Genomic DNA, 24,740 nt, shown 5'->3' with positions numbered 1-24,740 from the left:
TGCCTGTACATCTGAAATATAACCCTTTTTAAAATTCTGTAAAGTCACATGGAATAAAAATAACTTATTTTTTATTTCTTTCTTTAAAAAATGTCTTGCTTTCTTTTCTGTTTTCCATATTTTATTTTTGTTATTTATTTATTTAGAGATAGAGTCTCACTGTTTCCCAGGCTGGAGTGTAGTGGTGTGAGCTTGGCTCACTGTAACCTCCGCCTCCTGGGTTTCAGTGATTCTCATGACTCAGCGTCCCAACTAACTGGGATTACAGGCGCATGCCACCATGCCCTGTTAATTTTTATATTTTTAGTAGACAGGGGGTTTCACCATATTGGCCAGGCTGGTCTCAAACTCCTGGCCTCAAGTGATTGCCCACCTCAGTTTCCCAAATGCTGGGATTATAAGCATGAGCCACCATGCCCAGTCCTGTTATTTATTTTTAAAAATTTTCTTTTAAGGTTCTTTTCAGCAATGTTTACTGAATCTACCTCTTTCACAAGGCAGTGGGCAAGATTCAAAGAATAGTAAAATATATCCATTGCTTCTGTTTTGTACTGTTTATTGGAAAGATGACAGATTTGGGTGTGTACACTAGAAGTCACATCTAAAAATATTTATTAATTGACCAGAGAATGTCTATGAGCAGGAGCCTCAAGGAGGAGGGAGAGATTAATATGAGGTGGAGTAAGTTTTTTAAGAGGAGTGTAAGTTATTAAAGTGAATATAATTCCATTTAGTAATTCTTACTAAAGCCCTAATGTTTGCAAAGCACTACAACATTAATTAATTCCTTCATTTGTCAGGGGCAGGCAGGAGCTCCTCTTTGGAAGAACATTCATGGGACAGGCCAAATGGGCTGTTGGAATGTCAGTTAATATTTTGAGAAGACTTCGGAATTTATTCATGTCCTTTCTCCACTATCTCTTTGTGGTCTCTTGCTCCCCAGTGTCAGAGGTAACTTTCAGGGTTTTTAATGTGTCTGGGAGTCTGCATGGAGGCACACATGGTATATTCTTAGTTCTGTTTTCCTATGTTTGAGCTTAGTTATGAATCTCAGGGTTAAGTTTGTCATACAACACTCTGTCCTTTAGGCATTCATCGTTTAGAGCTGTTGCTTGCTTTTTCACCTTAAAAAGAGTTTTAAAAAATGGCATACAGAGTAACATTAGCTTCTAAAATGTGAGTGAAAAGGCTAGAATTTTTACCTTGGACATTCTGTATGACTTGCTCCTACTTGTACTTTTCAGAGCAGTTACAAATAATATTTCAGTTAATTCTTTCTTTTCTTTTTTGAGATGTTGGAGATAAGCCCAGCTGTTGAATGAGGCACAGATATGAAAGGTTAAGTGGAAGTTTAATTGTAACTTCAGGACTTCAACTAAATTAAATTCCAAACAATCTGATAACAACTGTAGCCTTTTCAGTACCGTGGAAGGTCAAAAAGTGAGCACTCTGGAGTAGCTATTGATGTTTCATATTTTGAAATAAGCACCAAATTATTAATACTACTAAATATCAGTGAACACTATTTAATACTTGTAAACATCTGAGCATATATGCCAGATGACACAGATTAAATTTAGTGACAAATGTGCTTAATGACAGTATAAATATCAGGGTTTTGTTTTTATCAGATAAATTCTATCTGTGTCTGTGTATGTTTTCTTTCAAAGCAGAATGATGCTGTGTCTTGGTAGGAGAATCACCTTAGTCTTTTTTGAAACCTAGAGCATTTATCATACATGCCATTTTATTTATTTTTTTGAGTCTAAGTATTTGATCTACATTTTGAATATCTGAAATCTATTTTTGATTGTGGTTTGAAATTGTTGGATCTAAGTGGTGGCTTAATGATGGCAGTCGTGGTTGTGATTGGGTGAGTAGTGTGTTATGTGATTCACGTGGTAGCATCCTGTGCCAGGGTGGATTTTGCAATTAGGGTTCCATCAGACTGGCCTGGCTGTGGAGAACTTCACTGCAAAGATATGTACACATGAAAGTTGGCCAAATGCAGATGACTTTAACATCACCTATGTAATGGAGAGAGTGGGGTGTGAATCTTTCCTACACTTTCCAGTTAAAAAAAGAAAAGTTTGCTAATAACAGTTTCAATCAGATGAATCAGAATTCAGAAGTGCGTGGTAATCTCTCTAGAGAATTTGGTACCTATCTGATAGGACTGTAAAGGCATTTCAGAATGTCAATTAAATGGAAAAATATGCCTGGAATGAATATAATTAAGCAATGTTGAAGTCTGGTGTCTACATATTCAGACACTGTATAAGATGGTTTAATTAGTGAACAAGGATTTGGATTTATTGACAGAAGGTCTCTTTCTCATGGCATGTTTCACTCATTAAAAGCTCATAATGTCTTGGATCTTTTTAGCTGTTGGAATTTGACCATTTGTCATTTTGTGCTTCTTGACTTCAATGATGTGGGTTTTTTTTGTTTTGTTTTTTTTTAGCTGTGGAGCTGATTAGGATGCTCTTGCTTCTCCCACTGATGATTATTTCCATGGAGAAAATGCATGGTGTCTTGTAAACATTATGAAGCATCACCAAAGCTTTAGATAAAGCTCAGTACCTCTGAAAAACAAGGATTGGGAGGTAGAATTATTTATTATGGAATTATTGGTCTAGCACCTTAGAATTCATTAGAGTAACTTTCTCTTTGTAACTACTGGCTTTATATTATATTTACCTGATGGCAGAATTTACATTTAAATCCACATTTCTCTGCATTCTTTTCAGTTTTTTTTTTTTTTTTTGCTTAATGGCTTAGTGGTTCAAATCCTCTTTATTCCCGATTGTTGGCATTAAACAGTTGTAATCATACAGGAGATTGAAATTCTTTAATATTCTTGTTGTAGGATATATTTCTTTTTTAACTGAATTTGATGATTATAAGTGCCTGAAATTACTGCAGTTTGTAAAGAGAGAACTTGGGAATGTTGACAAGTGAGGTAGGGAGAAACGTGGTTCAGCCAGTCCCTGAGGATTTTTCGTGACCTGTTTAGAATTTAGATTTTGGCTGTCTCCTATACAGGTGTTAATGTGAACAGCTACTTTTATAATATTTTTTAATTCCTCATCTTCATAGATATGTTCTCTCTAACTTGGAGCTATTTAAAGTAATCTAGCATTCCATCTTTCCTGTAGACATAGCAGATCATTCACAGTCTGGTTGAACTAAGTACACATTACATTGTTGGTCTTTTTGATGGCATGAACTGGGTTCTTCAGGTTCATGTCGTTGTAGGAAAAGTGTATTAAGAGTGCTCCTTTTATCTTGGATTAATTTTTGCATGGAACATATTAAATGAATGTGGTGTCTGACCCTTCAAAAGTTATCTTAATCAGCTGAGTGATGTTTAGCTAAGTATAAGTCGTAATGTATGTGTGACCCTAAGTCAGTAAGGTGGTGAACTGAGGTGACATCATCTGCTTGGAAGTTCCTGGATTAACAATGGGATTTATATTTATATTTGGAAGACAACTGCTATGATGAGGAAATTGGGCAATCTAGGCAATTGAATAATCAAATGGGAAATGTAATATAAAACATGTTATATTGCCAGATCAATTTCCTGAATCTTGTTGAATTATTTAATATTTAGATAATCTTTTCTTTATTTGGAAGTATACATTTTGTATGAATAATTACTTGTATTAATCACTTTATTTCCAAGTTGTATTCAGCAGTGCGCACATTATGTTCACTTTACATTCTATATATTTTTGTTAAATAGGTAGTATTAATAACATACCTCATCTCCAAAGAAAAAGTGGGAGATACAGGTATTTTTAGATTTACCACTTTCATACAGTTCATCAGTGGGTATTATAATAATCAAAGTGAATAAACATAGATTGCTCTTCCACAATACATGTTTTTAAACGTTGAGTGTAAATCACATTTTTCAAAACAAATCCCATCTTATATGCATTCAATTAGGGAAAATACACTTTTCATTTAAACAGATGTGGCGGCAAATTATTTTTGTAAAGAACATTTTGTCTCTTACATTTATCTGTTTAAGTTTACATTTTGTATATCAAAATTCTTAGGCAAGAGTTTATACATATTGGAAATATATTTTTATTCAAATATATGATAAACTTAAATAATTCGACCTTCTCCCTCAGTATTGCTTTTACGAGAAGCGGCATCAGAGGGGAGACTAAAGGGGGAAGATGGAACTGGAATTAGAGAAAACAGAAATGTTCACCAGGTTTATGGAAATGTTAACGTTTAAGAATTTCTTAATTCACTGCTAAGCGCAGTGGCTCACGCCTGTAATCCCAGCACTTTGGGATGCTGAGGAGGGCAGATCACCTAAGGTCAGCAGTTCAAGACCTGCCTGGCCAACATAAAGTGAAACCCTGTCTCTACTAAAAAATAAAAAAATTAGCTGGGTGTTGGGGCACACACTTGTATTCCCAGCTACTTGGGAAGCTGAGGCAGGAGAATTGCTTGAACCTAGGAGGCAGAGGTGGCAGTGAGCTAAGATCGTGCCACTGCACTCCAGCCTGGTGACAGAGCAAGACTCCATTTCTCTCCAAAAAAAAAATCTCAGGGCCTCTTGTCTTCTGCAGCCGCTTTGCCTGTTGCTCTCTTTGGTACTTCTTGGCTCCTTTATCTCTCCACAGCCTCCCGAGCTCCTGTAGTCACTGGTGGAAACCCCATGCTGTCCTGTAGGTATTGCTTACACCTGACCTCTTACATTGTTTCTTCAGATCTCTGCACTCAGGTCCTCCCTACACTGTATGGTAATTGCAGCACTGTTTACATGCCTTGTAATGAAATTACTTCTTTCTCCCATAGGCTATCATTCCCTGGGCACACGTCCCCCATTCTTACTACTAGATCATGCTGGTGTTTAATATTTAAAATTGAACAACTATATTTATGTTCAACTTGGCTAGTGATTATGCAGTTCCATAATTGACCATCTATGACCAAATATTGAAAAATAGATCTTTGACATATTAAGACTATGTTATGATTCTGGTACTGCAAAGATATATTACTTCTGAGGTCCACATTTCATAGTTGAAGGAAAGATCCTTTAGTTATATATGCACATGCTCTTTGCTCTTTATTGGCTGATCTGCTCAAGCTCTGGGTCTTTTCTATATGTTCTAAGCAAGTGTGGATAACACATCAAGAAGGCATGTTGCATGCATCCAGGTGTCCAGTCACCTTTTAGCAGCATCACTTTGTTTTCAAAGAATGTGTGATAAAGGTGTTATGTACCTAATGGTACCTTCTCATAGTGTTTGATGTTCACAGTCAAAGGTAAAATAGACTGAGAGGTAGGAGCACATCTCAGTGCTGAGATTTTTGTGTCACATGATTTAAATTATTCATAAACACCTGCGCTATAACGGTAAACACCCCTCATAAGGGATTGAGGAATTCCAGTGTATTCTGAGGCCCAGAGGCTCACAGAGGTACAGGTCACCCCATAGCGACCACTGTGGGCAAGGAAACCTTTCTTTAAAGGTTGGAGGTATAGTTTCTAGTATATAACAAAGCTTGTCTATGTCCAAACAAATGTGTGAACTAACCTGTCAGTTTATAATAGAATAGATAAAAATACAGGTCTTATAAAATTTAAATCCCCCAATTTTTTTTCCAATTACACTGCACTATAGGCATTATTTGAGGAGCAGGATGGTAAAATCAACATATGAGCAGGTATGTGTCTTGGGAATGTCCTGTTACAAAAAAAAATGTTCACTAACTATTTCTTGAATGAATGGATGTTGGAAAAGGCTGTGTCTGTCTTTTAGACACTTTGTTATTCTGCGAGCTTAACAAACAAAATCTCATTAACACCAAATCCACAGGAGCATGAGAAATGTGTAATGCTCTTAATTTCTTATTAAGTGATTTGTGTTTATTAAAAATTGGCTTGAAAGTACACTGCACCTAATTCACAATAGTAGAGTCTAGATCCTTGAGTCTTCCTTGTACTTAGAATTTGCTCACAGTGCAGTGTTGGAATCGTGGGTGGAAAGAGGGATATCTTACTTCTGGAGAGATTTACTGAAATAAGATGATGAGTTAGATTTTGGAGATCCTTTTTTCATGCTCCCATGCCTTTTAGTTTTGTGTGATTGTTTCAGTCCTTTATTTCTTCAGGCACATTTTGTACTGTCTATAAGCAGATGAGAGGGAGCAAGGGCACAGAGGGGCTGATAGAGGCGCATGTAAATCCCGTTTTTTCCCTATTAACTCATGAGGCCTGCTGGGTAGCAGCAGGCATTACCAGACATTTAATTGTGTGCAAGGTAAGGCTGGCACAATTCCAGCATCATCGTGGAGCAAGAATTATACTAATCATCTGGGATATACTGCATATATTGATTAGAGTTGGATTTTGTTATGCAAAAGAAAAAAATCCTTATAAATAGTGGGAAAGTAATTGAGAGTAATTAAAAAGGCAGAGAGTTAATTCACAGTTCTTTAGATAAAAGGGTATTTTGATCCTTTGCTTCCATGCAGATTTCTGGGCAGGCTGGAGCAGTCTGTGAGTGCTGAGTATAAATGGTATGATCGATGTTACCGTTCAACTGGATAGTAAACAGGCAGGCTGTGTAGATGACATGCTGGTGACCAAGTTCGAACAGTTTCTACTTGGTAACTCTCCTTTATTTGGGTCTGGGGTCTTTTTCTTTATTTTTCTTGGACTTGCAGGTAACTTTTCATCATTATTAGTATCCCTGATGAGAGCTCAGTTTAGACCCCAGTATCCTAGTGAACGCTCGTGAGAATAGTATACCATGCTGGAGTTACCTGGAGTTCTAGCATGTTTTGATGTTGCTTCCGTACTTCTTCCAACTGAGAAGGCTTCATAGTCATTGGTGTCACAGAAGACCTGTCATCTGTGAATGGTGACCTGAAATGGTGTATCACACACACTTTCTTGACTCTGAGCCCTTTCACTCAAAGACAGTGCCTGCCAGGAAAATACTCAGTGAATACTTGTTCAATGAATGAATGAATTCGATATTTTAGATTTTGGATGGTAGAATAATTTAGAATCTTGACAAGAGAAAGTATAGGTGGTATTTAGTGGACTTCCAAGTATTATCTGAGATCCTAAATAACATGTAGGAAAAGGGGAATTGTGGGGTAGGGAAAGAAGAAAATAGGTAAGATTTATTGAGCATCTACTTTATCATGCTCTTTGCATATGCACTTTTGTTCTGGCATCACCCGTGTCCTATGAAGTAGATATTAATACCATCATTTCACAGGTGACAGAGATATGCTTAGGAGGAGAAACAAGCTCATAGGGTTTAATTGGCAGGGTTGGGATTTGAATTTAAAGATCTTACTGATAATGACAACATCATGAGTAAGTAGCAACCCCCATACTAGGAAAGGAGGATGGCCTCATATTCTGAGAATTTGGGTATGGGCCCAAAGATAGGCCATGAGCATTGGGTGGATTTCTTTGACGGCTGAGTATTTTTCTTCAAAAATTAGGCTAACTGTACAGTCTGTTCCAAAATGTGTTTGTTTAAATGTGAAACTTATGTTAACTTACTTAGTTATCAAAGCACTTAAATTTGCTTCCCTAAATCTTTAAGTAAAATTGACCACCCAAAAGTTGCTCCCAGTATATACTCAGAGACACCTGGAATGTCCACATAATGAATCAGAGGGGGCAATCTGGTTGGAAGAGGAAGTGAGGGTATCTTGAAATTTCTTTTTTCATAAAAAGCAGGTTTTTGTTTGTTGTTTGCTTAGATTGCATGCTTACTTAGGGTGGCCTGGGGCTGTTAGAGATGTGGAAAGGACTCATGTTCCCTAGGAACTTTAAGAATCATTATTGTAACTGTTGTCAATTCAAGTTTGAGAAGCCTGCACAGAACTATACTGCCCTAAATTATTTGAATAATAATAGTAATAAGAAGAACAAATACTATGCATGTGGTTATTTATGAAGGACTGTTTCTGTTAGCTTACTTTTAACATAGGGATGATAAAGTTTATGTGGGAAACTTGAGAAAAAAAGAAACTGGATAAAGAATCCTGAAAAAACAACAGAATACTTGTAAACTTCCAGCTGGTCAGTTGGTATTGAATTGAAAGTAGACTATCCAAAGGGAATTCTTGACTATTAATAACAGTAACTTGCATTTGTTTAGAACTTTGCCATTTGCAACTTTCTTTTTTGCATTTGTTAATAACAAATAACTAACATTGATGAGAGCTTTACGTGTATTATCTCATTTATCCCCCAACAACTCTATGAGGCAAATACTATAATTATCTCTACTTTACAGGTGAAGAAATTGAGGCATAGAGCTGATAAATTACTTGCCCAAGGTAACATTGCTCAGGAGATGTCAGAATGGAATCCTAACTCTACAACCTGTACTCTTTACCCCTCGCCCTAAAATAGGCCCTTGCTGGGCCAAGTGCTGTTTATTTTCTTACTAGATTCTGGGTTTCTGGCCTCAGTCTTACTCATAGTGATCCTACAGGGTCCTGGAGAATCATCCAACTTCTCCAGGTTGTAGTATCCCTTCACACACCTGCCTGAGCATGACAAATATGGTTTGAGTTTCTAAAACTTGAATGTGCACCCAGAAAGCAAGAAGCAAAGGGAGCACCTCCTGAGTCAACAGTACAGATGCTTCCTCCTGAAAATGACTTTTCATTTCCATGCTGTCTGACTCCACAGAAGGAAGTGGAAAAGTTAACCAGTGCCCAATAAATGTGGGTTATTGCCCTCTGCCTGAATAATTTATCACTTGCTGGAACTAACTTCAGAATTGTTCTGAGTCCATGTCATGTTACTCCTGGGAATGGGCTATTATAAGATTCTGAATGCTGTCATGCAGTTCCCCACAGCTCTGCTTGCACAGTAGAGGTTGAATTAGGAAGTTGGAAATCTACTGTTTTCTGATTTTGGCTTATCAGCTGAATGTAAATAAAAAGATGGAAGATAAAATTTCGAAAACTGCATTAACTTGATTAGGGGTCTTATTTGCATAAAAGAGATCTTTGAATCACAATTACCCTCTGGCTTTGGACCCAGCTTTTCTTGCCTTTCCTATTATCTGGTCCAAGGTCATTACTAAAAGGCTTCCTGTTTTGTGGAAGAGGACTTACTGAAATATTAATTTCATTGCCTGAAGTAGATTCATAATGTCTGGTGAATAACCTGAGGTTCTATCAGAATCACTAAGGGAAGAGTTATTTTTTATGCCATCGAAAGATGGTTCAAGAATTTGAGTAATAGGCAGCTAAAAGTTCAGTTTTCATTTTACCTGTCTTTATGACAGAAATGAGCAGGTATCTTTATGTTCTTTGTAATTACTGCAGTGAAACAACGGTAACTGGATAAGCTGCATGTTCAGGGAAGTTTTTTAGTTTTTAAGTTTTTTTCATTTAATTGTACTGTGACTAAGTTTGAATTTGATGTATAAGAAGACTCTAGGAAAGAAGTGAACTTGTGACATTTAAAGCTTGGAAACATTTTCCTTTCTTTTTTTTTTTTTAATTATAGACAGAGCTTGAATATTCAAGATTTTCTTGACTGTCTTTTCAGTTTGTAACTGCTTATAACACAAAAGCTTGACTTACAGTGCTGTTTTTTCTTGGTCTTTTGTAGCCATAGCTGTATGTGTAATTTAATCCAGTGTATTTAAAACTAGTTGCATTCTTCAATGGTAGAGGTAAAAGCTCCAACTATCCCTTAGTAGTGACTAATAGTAATACTTGCAAGCACAATTACTTGAAACAGAATAAGACCAAAAAAAATCCTGAGCTTTAATGGAAGGTTTTTGCATCAATGTAGACAACAACCTATACAACCTGAGGTTGTAACAGATACATTTTGAAAGCATTTGGCTCATTTTATTGACATATTGTTTTGCCTGTTGTGAGTAGACATGTATTATTCTTGGCTCAAATAGTATATATCTATTGACAAAAGCCAGCAACTTACTTACCTGGTCTCATTTTTGGAAATATCCTGGAAAGTTGTTATTTTATTGTTCTTTTCAGCTGGTTTTGCTTAGTGACTCAGTAGCTTTTTGCAGAACTGTTTTCCACTCTATTTTATAATCCACATCCTTGTAGAACCTCCCCCATGCCCCTCCTTCTGCCACATTGCTGGAATCATTTCTGTTTTTACTTTGTAAAGCAGTTTGCTTAATGTCACAACAAAATAAAGCATGGATTAGAAACAGCATTGCAGTTTCAGACTTAATGCCTTTGTGACATCTCATTGCTATGCAAATGAGATTCAAGGAGGTCATCCCTTTAGCAGTTGCTCTAGCCCTGGTATCTACTTGATATTCGTTGGCCAAACTTACTAAGCATTCATTACTGAGCTAGCCTGTGTGTTTTAACTCTTTGTTGGCTTTGGACCTGCTATCTCAGGCTGCTGAGTTTAACAGCTCCTTCTTGGGAACAACTTCTTATGAGTAAGGTTTTTCATTTCAGGGATCTTCTTGCAATTCTCTTTTGCTTCTTAGCATTGCCGGTACCTCAGGAAATGGAATACTCATATTTAAAAGATAAATTTGATTATATGCGAAGATGGTATTGCAGAAGCTCATTTGTGATGTGTTTCTTTGCTGTTTCAAGTATTTTTATGATTGCAAAATACTCTATTTTTAGATAGATACTTTATTTACTTGTATCTGTGATGAGTTCTTAAAGATATTTCATAGAAAATGTGTGCCTGTGCTGGTAAATGTTCCTGTAATACATATTTTAAAATTAAATTTTCTGTAATTTAAATTTGATTTCCTCTGATTGAGCAGATGTGTTATGAGCAGATGTGTTAATAGTTACTGAAGGTGGAGGGGTCCGATTTTAATTCAGTAAGAATCAGCTACCTTTAATGAATACTGAATATTGCTGGTGTTTCATTTGCTTAAAGGGTGTTATTTATTTATTTATCAGTCATTAGTCTGACAGATGTTTTTCTTTTTAAAAAATGCATGTAAAAGTGCAATTTTTAAAAAATTCCAGTTTGAGCCTTTTGCAGTTTGAGAAACTGTCATGTTGTAAATGGTTAATTAAATAATTATTCTCTTCATATTATTTTGCTAAAGTGGAGTTATTTTCGCACACCTGCAGATACGAACCTGTCAAGACACTGAGTTTGCACTCAGAGTTTGGCTAAAATAACTGCTAACTCAGGGAAAGCAAACGTTACAGTTTTAAACTTGATATAGTAAAGCTTAGGAACTGGGAAGGAGGACATTAATTTTACATCATGGTCTCCTATGCATTAAGAAACAGAATGATGACTTTGGTGGCCAAGGTGATTTGAGCAACTATTGTGTTTAACTTCGAGAACTCTAGGATGAGGATTTGACTTCTTTTAAGGATTTAGAACACATCTCTGGATTTGAATCAAACACAAAATTCTTAAAAGATGCTACTTTAGCCTTTTATAAACCAATGCCTTTCCAAAGTGTCTTATCTGTCTACTGATGGTGAGGCACTGCTAAGACATCTGATAGACAGGTTATCTTGAATTCTGCTGAGAGAGATATTACTCCTTCCTGATCTTGATCAAGGACAACAGAAACCTGCTAGTGGTTAAAATAGTGGAACAATATTTGAATGGTAACTTAGGTGCAGTTTTTTAAGTAAAAGCTTAGAACCACCTTTTTTTGGGTAGGATCCTTCATCTCCTATGCTGTTCTTCACTGACTCATAAATGTTCGCAGGAGCCTATTATACTATGGCAGATTGCCGGGTGCTAGGAGGTCAAGGAGATAAATAAATCACTGTTCTTGACCTCAGGGAGCTTAAGGTCTGTGAACGAAATAAGATCTATAGGTAATTATCAAGGAGGAAAGAGTGGTATTGCTGTAGTTCATGTGTTCTGCTTGTTTGGACACAAAAGTGTGTTTCTGAACTACCAAGGAATTGGCTTCAGATCTGAAACTTATGGTCACCTCTGTAAATAGGACTTAAATTCAGTGCTGGCACATTGTGATATAGGAGCTGGGCATGGCTTATTATTCATAACTACACTTAAGTAGTCAGAGTTCTAAGCTTGATGCTCCTTATCTATCCTGGCAATTCCTATTTATCCAAGAAACAATTAGGAGAAAATGTTCTTTTACTTAGTGGATGTGTTCTAGGGAAAGAAAAATGTGTAATTTTCAGAGGAGTGTTTCTTTTTTGTTGTTGTTGTAGTTGTTTTCCCTGTGGTAAAATCTTTCACTTAAACTTTACAAGTTTTCTTTTGGAAAGAAACAAATATAATTTATGAGTCATAAATTTGGGGTTGTGGAACAATGCTAGAAATGTAAAATCGGGTAGTAGTTGTATTAAATTTGTAGATTATTCTAGTGCCTGGCAGCTGCCTGTTTCCTTCTGTCTTCCTTTTTCTACCTAAACCAGATGTGGGGTACAAAAGTCATTGAATTGAAATCAACCAATATTGATTAAAATGAAAAGGGGAGACAAAGTTAAAAAGTATGTATTAGCTAAATTGAGATAAAATGTGAATTTCATTTATCTCTGCTGTCATTGTTTCCATTACCACAGATGATTCAACTGAATGTGTTCGGGCCTCGGTGAACTATAATAGCAGTTAAGTTTTCTTTTGGGAAAAGTTTTAAAAATTAATTTGGTCAGAGATAAATGGAAATGTTTTTTGTTGGAAGCCTTGATATTAAAAAACAAATGCCTTGCTTTATGTTTTAGAAAATTGTCTTTTCCTTAAATAAAAAACTTTAAAAAATTAATATGCTAAACATTTTGCATCCTACCAAATTCATTGTTTTAGCAATTTGCTTTCTTATTACAAAGAAGGCTGGTTACTTGAATGCTTCACACTGACTTTTGTCATTAGTGTTTGCAAATGAAATGTTAGGGTTCTCCCTGGATCCTTGTCCTGATAATGGGATAAAATGCTACCAGATAAGCCATAGTACTTTGGTTTGTAGTCTGGAGTTTGAACCATAAGTCAAGGATTTTAGTTTTAGATCCAGATTCCAAACCGTAAAATTTTCATTTGGATATCATTTATAAATAATAGAACCAATCTTTATTAACATGTTTTAAAAATAGAAAGCTACAACTATGTTATTGCTCCTTGCATATAATGATTGAAAAAAGGTCAAAAGTTAAAGGAAAAGAGTCTCCAAATAAATTTAATATCTTTATTATGATTCATATTCCAGTCCATTTCTCATATGCACACCTGATTACAGTGTTACTCTCTGCCTTACCACTCTTTCCTCAACTCCAGAGTCAGAATCTCTTTTTCATGTGGATATTTAGAAGAGAACCTTGAAGTAGCGTAACTCACAAAGACCTTGCAGCTGTTAAATAACATCAGAACAGGGAGGAAAATTTTTGAAAGGTGAGATTTTGAGATTATCATATTTTCTTTTACTGTGTTTATATCATTGGTTCCTTGGCTGAACTTTGTGCTGCTTTTGGGCAGAAACCCTTTCAGTGCTCTTTTTATAACTCCCTTAAGGGATTACTAGATTGAGTACATAAAAATACAGACTCCCAGTTAAATTGGGAAAACAACAACTAATTCTTTAGCACAAGTATGTCCAAAATATTGCACAAGACATATTTTTATCTGGCAACTGGGCTCCTGCATAGATCTCAACTTATCCTATAAAATGTGTTGAAAAAGGTTTTGTTGAATGGCTAAAAGAGCTTTCAGGTGGGAATATCTGGTAGTTAGTTGGAAATACTAATTTATAGCACAGTAGAGCTTTACTGAGGCATCACCAGTCACATGAGTGGTACCTGACGTCCTGCGGATGGTCCCAGATTGTATAGATCAGCAATTCTCAAACTTTAATGAGCGTCAGAACCACTTGAAGCATTTGTTAAAACACAGATTCCTATATCTAGTCCAATAACTTCTGATTTAGTAGGCTTACAGTGGGGCTTAAAATGTGAATATCACACAAATTCCTAGGTAATGTCAATGCTGCTGGTCTGGGACCACCCTTTAGGAGCCATTATTCACGTTGGTTCTCTGGAGAGGCACTGTCTAGCATTTTCTGTAAAGGACCAGACAGTAAATATTTTAGGCTTTGTGGGCCACACTATCTCTATCACAGCTATTCAACTCTGCCTTTTTAGCTTGAAAGCAGCCATAAACAATATATGAATGAAGGAGCATGGTTATGTTTGAATAAAACTTTATTTGCAAAAACTGGCTACAGGCTGGATTTGGCCAGTTAGCTGTAGTTTGCAACCCCTGCTTTGGAGTGAGAAAAGATGAGAGTTGAGGACAGAACTTGAACATTTAGATTTATGAAATGGGCAGAGGAAAAGGAACCAGAGAAAGAACAATCTGCTAAAAGAGCAGATTTAGTAGGTCTTAAAATTTGCAGAATGGGAAATGACCCAGTGGAGAGGAGTGTCATGGAAGCCAAATAATCAGATTTTCAAGAATGAAAGCATGCGTCACTCTCATCTTCTGTCAGAAGGGTGATTAAGGATGAGGAAGTGGATGAACGCTGAAAGAGGCCTTTGGACTTGGCAGTTAGGATGCCATGACTGACTGTTGACTGAGCAATTTGAATGGATGTGGGGAGGGACCTCTGCCAGATGGCAGTGGATGGAGTGAAGGAGGAGGAGGAGGCAGCTAGTATTGAATACTGTTTTAAGAAGTCTGGCAGTAAAGGAAAGAGGAGGGGGTTGAAGCTAAAGCTTAAGGAGAAACTTGGGCCCAGCAAGGTTTTTATGAGGCTAAAAGGAAAACAAGTATGTTCGCAGGCAGAGAGAAGAGGGCTGGTAGAAACAGAAGCCTGAGCTTCAGATGCATTGCCTCCTGAGTGGTGCCCCATGAGTTTTGCACCATGTACTGAAAAGGGAGCAGATGAAAATGTAGGAGAGGAGGGATAATTAAAGGAGAAAAACTCTTCAAAGAAACAGGATGGGGAAAAGATTAAGAGAGTGTGCAGCTGGTGTACCTTGGACTGGAGAAGAGGAACTATTTGTCCTAAGACAGAGCGGGATAAGGATCATTTCAGTAGCGGGAGGAGGAGGAGAAGAAGGAAGAAGGTGAAGGACTTTCCAACTGATTAAATAGGCAGCTAGGCTAGACTGAAGTGATTGTGGAAAAGCGAGAGATTCTAAGGAAATTGAAGGTTTGGAATACGCAATGTGGCAGGAAGTATACCAAATATAAGTACAAACTTTACCAGGCAGCGTTCAGGGACTGTGTTGGGGTTAGAGCTCATATATTAGAACATGTACATCACACTGTTATATGGAATTTCCAGTAGTCCACAGCAACCTGGGTACTGTAGAAAACATAGGAGTTACTGAGAGTTGCTGGTTGTCAAGAGATGTGGGTCAGAAGAACATGAAATGACCTAATTTACAATGGTCGTATATGGGAATGTTAACGAAAACTAGGTGGAGTAAGAAATGAAACAAGACTGATACATTTTTCACCGGTGGAAGGACAAAAACTCTTGGTGAAAGTAAACCAGTTTAGAGGGAGCTTTCAGGGAGTTGGAGAGGTAGAAGGATTGGAAATTAGAGAGGTTGGGATGTCCCAGTGATTCCAGAGATGCGGCAGTTCCAAGGAATGACAAAGGTCTGGGGTGTGGCTGTGGAATTAGGCTCCTAAGGTGGAGCTGAAGTGAGTGTTGTCAGGAATTGAGGTGAGTGTGTTGGGTAGGTTAGCAGGGTGGACCTTGAACTCACTATGGCAAAATAAAGAAGGTTCTTGCCTTACCTGATTCTGTATCTGCCTTAGCCTTGGGAACATGGCTGAGCCTTGAAACCCTGTCTTCTTTTTTATTTTTGTAAGGCTCCCAAATCCCTGCTCCTTTTTGTTCTCTTTTGCCCTTGGTGGGTGTGCTCTTCTGCAACTGCTGAAGTCATTCACCTGACATTTTCACTCTTTCCTCATTTTTTCCACTTGGCAGAAGCATGAAGAAAGATTACAGACACATGGGACACCTCTGTGTTGGTAACTTAAGCTTTTGTGACTATCCTTTCCAAATCAGAAGGGAGTCATTTTTCAATTTCCTCTGTAAAAGAGAGAGCAAGTCTGTCTTCCTACCAAGCATTACCAGTTGTTAGGCATTGATGAACATTTGCTGGCAAACGCAGCTCTGTACTATGGCTGACTTCTTTGAGGAAATCTGCCTGTTGTAAGATGTTTCAGTTCACCTGTTTTTTTTTTTATATTCAAGCTTGTGATTTCAAGTTTCAGATTACCTCCTGAAACTGAACTAGATCCCTTTCCATTTAAAAAGGCAAGTTGTTAGGGCATTGTGGCATGAGCCTGTTGTCCCAGCTACTCAGTAGACTGACGTTAGACATTCACTTGTGTCTAGGAGTTTGAGGCTGTAGTGTGCTGTGCTCATATCTGTGAATGCCTACTGTACTCTAGCCTAGGTAACACAGCAAGACCCTGTCTCAAAGAAAGCAAGTTCATGTAGATAATAACTTTAAAATTAAATAAGAATAAGATTTAAATGAACATTTAAGAAGGATGTGAAAGAAATGATTAAAATGGTTTTCCCATAGAGAATTAATCTTTCAGAAGGAATTATCTTCCTATTGCCCTAATCTTTCCTTTTTCCCTCATTATTATTATACAACCATTTTCTTTCACCCAGAGAAAAGAGAGCCATGTTTTAAATTCATCTTTGAAGACTCTTTTTTTTCTCCTCTCAGGAATGGCTACATTTATATTTCATACTCTCATGTATCAGTTGGAAAAATCAGAGAAAATGAGTTGGAAGAGTATATCATTTTTAGTATTTGAATCAACACATCTCACACTAGATTTCATGTCTCATACAGATGGCATTACCCTCTGCATATTTTTCCTTCAGTTTGGAATTGCCAAAGGAAAGATGTAAATATGAAAGGTAATGGATGTTGAAGAAAGATTATTAGAATAGCTGTCAGATGTCATAAATACCATATCTGTATTGCTAGAATGCATAAAAGTCTACCCTTTGACTAAATCTGTGCAGAAAAATTTACCCTGTAGTTGCCACCCATCAGCACTTTGAGAATTCGAAAATTAAGAAAAAATTTTAAAATTTGTTTTAAAACTACCCCCAACTTTCTTTGCTTATATTGTCATTGTGGAAAATCGTAGATATTGGAAAAAGAGAGAAGCCACTGATGGGAACAGTACTTGGAATTCAAACATAAGATTTCAAAACTTAATGTATCAAAATGACACACTCACATATATTTTAGTAAGGCATAAAACTTTCTGTTAAAATTACCTGGCCCATACAGACAATTCCCAAGGGGCAGAATAAATTTCAAACACACAGCTGTATTAATGATCTGAAAAGAGGTAAGAATCATAGAACTTTAGGGCTGGAAGAAACTTTAGACTGAATCTGGTTTAATCTTTTCTTACAGATAGATTGAGGTTCGGGAGGGTGAATGAATTACCTATGATCATGTAACTGAGTAGGGGTAGAATCCAATATTCTAACATCTGAATTCTATGGTCCATCACAAATTGGCCATCTAAATTTCAGCATTTTAACATTTATACATTTAAGGCTAAATTTTAAAGTCAGGTGGCCATTTTAAAACATTTATGTCTTAAAAGTAAGTTAAAGTACCTGCATTTTGTTCATGAAATAGGAGAACATTCTGACGGCTGCATCACTCTGGAAACAGACAGGATTACCTCAGATGAACCTGCAAGGACTAATTGAGATGAAATTGATGATCAGAAGGGGAGTGGGAGATTGTGATAAGGCAGCCTGTGTTGTGCGTAGAGACCCGCCACCTGTGACTTCGGAGAAGGAAAATGCAGAGGCATGTACGATCTGAAATGTGTCTCTCAATCATCAATCACTGTTTATCAGAATTGGAGGTCTTAGCAAGTGAACTGAATGCTTTCAATCCAGGTATGTCAGTGATTGCCATCGACCAAACATTCTGTCACACCTGCCTGCTTTTCTTTCTTTTTCTCTTTACTTCATTACATATTGATTGACTTGGGTTTTACAAGTTCATAAATCACCTTCTTTTAAGAGGCTTCTTGGCTTTTGTGTGTGTAGACTTGAGAGTACTGGGAAAGATTGATACTCAAATCACAGTAACAAAGAACTTCATATTCCCTCCTTCAGCTTCATATGCAAAAGCAAAGCATCAAAAGACAGTGTCATTATGAAGAAATAGATTTAAAGGCAGTGCAAACACCTTATAAAAACTTGAGGTGCCTGCAGCAAACTCTCCTCCGTCTGATGGAAGCTCTTGTGTGGTACCCATAAAGTCATTGGAGAGAGCTTGAGAGACTTTACAACCAAGGAAAGCATTTAATATTAATTACACAATGAGATGCCACTCTTGCAAATAATTGCAGATATTATTACCTGATTGCAAATCTATAATTCTGATGCAAGAGAGAATAGACTTCCATCTGTCATGAAGGGATTGCCTGTGGTAAAATAATAGATGAGGTGACATGTATGATTTCTTTTGTTTCTAAAGTTTTCTGGTTTTGTAAATCTTAGGAGTTGAAGTCTTACTGTTATTATTTCTATTTAAAAAGACTAATTGCTCTCTGCTTCAGACATTTTAAATTATTCTATAGATGAATCCTATACCATTTGTTTCTTATTGTTTACGGATAAGAAGTGCTACATAAATTCTGCAAGGTTATTTTCCTATTTTTAGCATCTAAGTTTTTTCTTTTTTTTTTTTCCCCGAGACGGAGTTTCGCTCTTGTTACCCAGTCTGGAGTGCAATGGCGCGATCTCAGCTCACCACAACCTCCGCCTCCTGGGTTCAGGCAATTCTCCTGCCTCAGCCTCCTGAGTAGCTGGGATTACAGGCATGCACCACCATGCCCAGCTAATTTTTTGTATTTTTAGTAGAGACGGGGTTTCACCATGTTGACCAGGATGGTCTGGATCTCTTGACCTTGTGATCCACCCGCCTCGGCCTCCCAAAGTGCTGGGATTACAGGCATGAGCCACCGCCCCTGGCCGGCATCTAAGTTTTAATTATAATAGAATCCAGTTCTATGACATCTTAAATTCTTGTTTGATAGGTGGATCTTAAAACATTCATTTCTTGCTATTTACAGATGTAAACTGATATCTGAATGCTAAAGGGAGAGGTTTCTGTTTTTAACATCTAAGCGTTTTTATTATAATATAAACCAGTAATAGAGTTTCTATTTCTTACGGAAGGCCTATGAAGTTGTACAATATTAATGCCCAGGATCCTCTTAAATAACAAGTCAGTCAACTTTGTAGGTTGGTGGTCCAGTATTGGCAACAACAAAAAAATTATATTCCAAGCAGTGTTTAACAGCTGATTTAATTTGGAGGTATTTGGTTATTCCTTTCCGAATTAATTTCTCACAGCCAGTTTAATACATAAGAAGGGACAAAGAAAGCAGAACTGCATTTAGGTGGCTCAAGCCTGTAATCCCAGCACTTTGGGAGGCCGAGGCGGGTGGATCACGAGGTCAAGAGATCGAGACCATCCTGGTCAACGTGGTGAAACCCCGTCTCCACTAAAAATACAAAAAATTAGCTGGGCACGGTGGCGCGTGCCTGTAATCCCAGCTACTCAGGAGGCTAAGGCAGGAGAATTGCCTGAACCCAGGAGGCGGAGGTTGCGGTGAGCCGAGATCGAGCCATTGCACTCCAGCCTGGGTAACAAGAGTGAAACTCCGTCTCAAAACACACACACAAAAAAAGAATGTCTGTAATTAATAGAGTTGACTTCTGAAGAACTGCTAAACTCTTACATGTGAGAAGTGGCTTATTCTTAAGGGACGGTGCTTTGAAAGAGGAAAACAATTGAGGCTTGAAAAGGAGGTGTCTGAACCAATTTCTACTTTAGTACTTCAGAACCATTGCTTGTATTTTCTTTATAAGGGTAAGGCAGGAAGAGGACAAAAAATGTTCTGGGTATAAGCTGTTGTTTCTTAGTGGAGTTTGCAAACAGAATTTACAGGCATAAGTGAGTCTTTTGCACCAGTTTAGTAAAATGACATCCGCTCTCACCATGTTGCTACAGAAAGTCAAATCAGTGGAGTGATGTGATAAAGATAGTCATATTTATTGTGAATCAGTCAAATTCTGTGGTACATGTGGTGTTTTCTTAAGATACTTTTAGTAAATATACAGATTCAGAAAAATTCCCTTGAAACCGGAATAAAAAATTCAAGTCCTTCGGCAATGATAAGCATTGGTATTAATTAAAAACCAACTATGCCCCAGATACTGTACTAGGTACTGTCTAGAGAGCCTCATCAGCTTTGCTGCTTCTAAGGTAGGTTCTGTCATTCATCTTTTTAGATGAAGCCCCTGAGCCTGAGGGAGGTGCTTCACTTGTTGGTAGGCTCACACAAGTGATAGGACCTACATGTGTTTGAGATCACTGTCTTCCTTAAAAACTATGGTATAAATAATGTTATGTATAATGCATTCAGTTATTTGTCTTAATTTCTTTAGGACCATTTAGAGTGTGACAGGCAAAACGGCAGGTACTTAATTCTTAACACACTTGAAAATAATTGGTAAAGTTGTTGAAATAAAATTGTCTCATGATGATCTGATTGTAGATTTTTCCACAACCAGGTATTATTCCTATTTTAGTTTTCTTACCTTTCATTTCTCCAGCAATATGCTTAAAAACTTCAGATTTATTTTAGCTATAGTTTAAAAATAATAAGTTTACTGGGAAAAGACCCATGAGTTATATTTGATAATTATAAATGACTTTTTCATTAATTGGATAAATAAGAAATTTGAGTACCTACTTCTAGCTGGGCTTTCTCAAGCCCCAGGGATATATGATGAACAAGACAGATAAGGTCCCACCCTCATAAAGGAAAGAGATGGTAAATGAGTAAGTAAGATCTTACTTGCTTTTGTGTGTTATTTTAAGTTACCCATGATCCAGAAAGGCTCTATCAACAAACTGAGTGTATGTTGAAAGTGCTGTTAGTATGCTTGGGAAACCATATCTTTTCTTCTGTTTTGCTTTAAGAGGCCTGGAAGTGCCACACAAGCAAACTTTTGGTTACTCTTAGAGATGTTTAGGTTATCTGGGCCTCTGTGTCACCATTTTCAACAGTGAGCACTTAATAACTTAGCAAGGCCTGGAATGCCTTGAACTGTTAAGAAATGTGTGAGGAATGGAAGCTGCTTGGCATGATGGAGCTTCTGCAGAGAAGACTCCCTGGGCAATTAAAACCCACACATCAGAAAAGAATGAAGTGTTACAGAGGAAAAATGCAGAAAACTAACTTAGCAACTTTGCCTGACACCAGCTTTTTGCACAACCCTTGGAATTGAGAGCTTTTTCTACTAAGTTGTGTATCTGCATGAAGCAAGGTCAATGGAACGGAATGAAAAGTGAACTCCTTTGGGTTCAACTGACTTGTTTGTCAGCATCTCAACCACGCTAACCAGCCGTACTGGTTAGTGTGACCAGTATGACATGGTTCTACCAACATGGTTAAACAGCTGTGGAGCTCTAGGACCATTATGACCATTTCACAGGAATCCTATGCTTACGGTTCTTCTGTGAGGTGACATTCAGGAGAGAACAGTCTTTCTCTAAATCACGTTAACAGAGAACCTCAAAGAATTTACTTGGTGGCAGGCACTGTATTGGAACTATGTATCCTTTCCTGTGCTTTCTTTTGTTTCCTTTCATTTTCTTTTCTCTCTACTGTTGTGCCTTGGCCCTGTCCACAGTCACTTGCTGGTGTGAAAGCTGTTTCCTAACACATAGTTCCCAATGCTGACTGTGCATCAGAATCAGGGGACCTCTAAAAGATAGATTCACAAATCCCACTGACTCAGGCCACTTACTTGGCAAAGAACAAGCAAGTAACTGCAGCTAAACCTTCCTCCGGTGGCAATATGACTATTTCTCTATGAACCCCCACCAGCAAAACTTCTGGAACGGCATCTCTTTATCAGCCCCTGTGCTCCCCTCTTGCCCTCTAGAACTTTGGGTAAGGAGGGATACATTGCAGATATTTTGCTTTTCCTGGGCTGCTTGACTATCAGGCTGAGACCATTAGCAAAGCTTGGGTACCTCCTGCTCCTTTTACAGCTATTGCCACCCTTTACTTTTACTGCTTCCTTTTGCTTGAATCAGGCAGTGTTTTGCAGGCTCACTTGTCCCTCTCATTGCCCAGGGAGCAGCCTTGCAGTGTGCCTTTTCTTTCCTTTGAGCGGTGCTGGGAGGCATGGACAGGACCCTCACAGGTCCGGCCAAGTTTCTTGGTATAATGCTGAAGCTGGTTCTCCCTTTTCCCTGTTGCTGAGTGGAGCTAAGAAATGCGGCCGGGCACGGTGGCTCACGCCTATGGGAGGCCAAGGCAGGTGGATCACGAGGTCAAGAGATTGAGACCATCCTGGTCTACAAGGTGAAACCCGTCTCTACTAAAAAATACAAAAATTAGCTGGGCATGGTGGTGCGCGCCTTTAGTCCCAGCTACTCTGGAGGCTGAGGCAGGAGAATTACTTGAACCCAGGAGGCGGAGGTTGTCGTGAGCCGAGATCACGCCATTGCACTCCAGCCTGGGTAACAAGAGCAAAATTCTGTCTAAAAAAAAAAAAAGAAGAAGAAGAAGAAGAAATGCATCTACTCATAGGGAGCAAAACAAGTTCATCACACCACGTTGTACCCGACCTTCCATTCTTCCATCTCTGGGATGCCTTCTGCTCCCCTTGCTCTTACCAGTACACTTTCGATTTGAGCCCTCCTCTCTTGCGTGGGTTCTCTTCAGTTGATCTATACTCCACGGTATAGTTAGCCATGTAAACCACTAACTTCTGAGTGGTCAGCATCGCCCTTTGTTCTTAATATGATTTGCCTGTTTCCTGGGTTTCTGCTCTGAGCTTTTCCTCTGTGGAATGGGCCTTGGTGATCTCACTTGCCAAGAGCACCTAGGACATATTTATTGGCTCTTTGGAAAGGAAACCAACTGGAAAGCTTAAGTATATGGGATTTATAGAGAGCCTTTCTTCACAGTGACTCGGGTTTCTTTTAATATGAAGCAATACTATTTTTAGTCAAAATTGTAAATGTGGTTTAGTCATATATTTTCTCCCTGGTACTTTTTCAAAAGGGGAATTTTAAGAAAGTCCTATTTTGTGAGGAATTTGTTTACTGCAGAAACATCCCAGGTAAATGGTCCGGGAGGAGAGCAGATTCGCTGAGTCACATAGACTCTTCAGTTGGAAAATACTACATTGCAAATTCCCAGATCTCGGAGATTTGATTCACTTGAATGTGAACTCTTACTAATTACAAATCAGTTGTTGGTAGTTTTCTAAACTTGTAAAGAAATGGCATCGTGTCTTTGCATTGAAATGCTCCATAGAAGCTCCAAGTTTGGAGCAGACAAAAGCAGAACTTCTCTGGTTGCAGGGGAAGGAAGCACCACACTGTGATGGGCTCAGGGTTAAGAGTTCTTGCATCATCCTCTTGTCCTTTCCACCTGGGATGCTGTGCTACCCAAGAAGCATAGATACCCAGAAACACTGCCTTATGTCATCGTTAAAACTGTACACAGTCTTTCACACCCAGGGCTGTGTTCTCCACACCCAGATATGGACAGTGAGACAAGACTTAGGAAATGTTGGTATCCTGGGAAATCTTGCAGAAGGATCCAACGTTCTGAATTAATCAGCGATAAGTTTTATTTTATTTACCAGACTGTTGCAAAGATAAAAAGCTGTATCAATGCATCTTAGAAAGATTTTAAAGGGTAAAGTGTATAAAGAAGTTTCAAACAGTTTAAGATCCTGCTGGCTCAAAATATTAAGCCTCTCCACTGAGCATTTGAGAAAACTTGGACATTTTTGTATATTAAAACTTTCAGATCATTAGGCAGAGGGGAGCCTTAGGTAAATTCCAAACTAAGTTTTGATGTTAGGCTAGAAAGTAGAGAACTACTTATGACATGGTACCCTATTGAAATTTTACTCTTAGAAGCCACAGAGAGCCAGGGTGAGGTGAGGGAAGCGTTGCTAGCCATCTTTCATTGTTACTATTATTTTTTTGAGACGGAGTTTCACTCTTGTCACCTTGGCTGGAGTGCAATGGTGTGATCTCTGCTCACTGCAACCTCCACCTTCCAGGTTCAAGTGTTTCTCCTGCCTCAGCCACCCGACTAGCTGGAACTACGGGCACCCAACACCACGCCCTGCTAATTTTTGTAATTTTAGTAAAGACAGAGTTTCACCATATTGGCCAGGCTGATCTTGAACTCCTGACCTCAGATAATCTGCCTGCCTCAGCCTCCCAAAGGGCTGGGATTACAAGTATGAGCCACCACATCTGGCTACTCGTTACTTTTTATAATCTGCAATTGGCTGAACAATTCTACTGGACAGAAAACATGTCTGAAATTTATAGCAGCAAATATAGTAGCTACTTTGCCCTTGCAGAAGCTGCAGCTAAAGTTAACTCTGGCTAATAGCCCTATGAGGTGCATGAGAGATCTGTACCCTGACCCTTCAGATACAAGTGGTTACGTCTGCTGTATTCCCTCACAGGCCCTTCCCTGGGCTTGTAGCAGTGATCCTGATTTTATTTAATGATTATTTGTATACTTTAACTTTAGTTTAAAAATTTTTAATTAGGTAATTTTTCATTTTAGGGTTAAAAAAAAAAAAACTCTCAGTAGTTTACAAACACCTTGTGGGCAGAAACATTATTTGTCTTCCTTGTTATTAAATACTCACTCCCTAGCACAGTCCTTGCCATATAGTATGAACTCACTAAATAGA

At 38.0% G+C, this 24,740-nt stretch overlaps 1 protein-coding gene across 9 annotated transcripts in view; it reads left to right on the top strand.

Moving 5' to 3' along the window:
* The window catches only part of FAT3 (FAT atypical cadherin 3), a 677,903-nt gene that overhangs the window by 5,236 nt on the left and 647,927 nt on the right, over window positions 1-24,740 (top strand). For 4 of the 9 annotated variants that reach the window (XM_078339977.1, XM_078339973.1, XM_078339975.1 and 1 more), the window contains exon 2: window positions 17,605-17,873. The exons of 4 other annotated variants lie outside the window; for them this stretch is intronic. In XM_078339977.1, the coding sequence (XP_078196103.1) occupies window positions 17,774-17,873 (100 nt within the window). In that variant the 5' untranslated portion in view covers window positions 17,605-17,773. Of the gene's footprint in view, window positions 1-10,374; window positions 10,452-17,604; window positions 17,874-24,740 lie in introns of those variants that run through there. One more of the 9 variants, XM_078339974.1, reaches the window with a different exon arrangement.

This window comes from Callithrix jacchus, chromosome 10, assembly GCF_049354715.1.
Source record: "Callithrix jacchus isolate 240 chromosome 10, calJac240_pri, whole genome shotgun sequence".
NCBI classification, from domain to species: Eukaryota; Metazoa; Chordata; class Mammalia; order Primates; family Cebidae; genus Callithrix; species Callithrix jacchus.
This window is presented reverse-complemented; position numbering and strand designations above follow the sequence as displayed.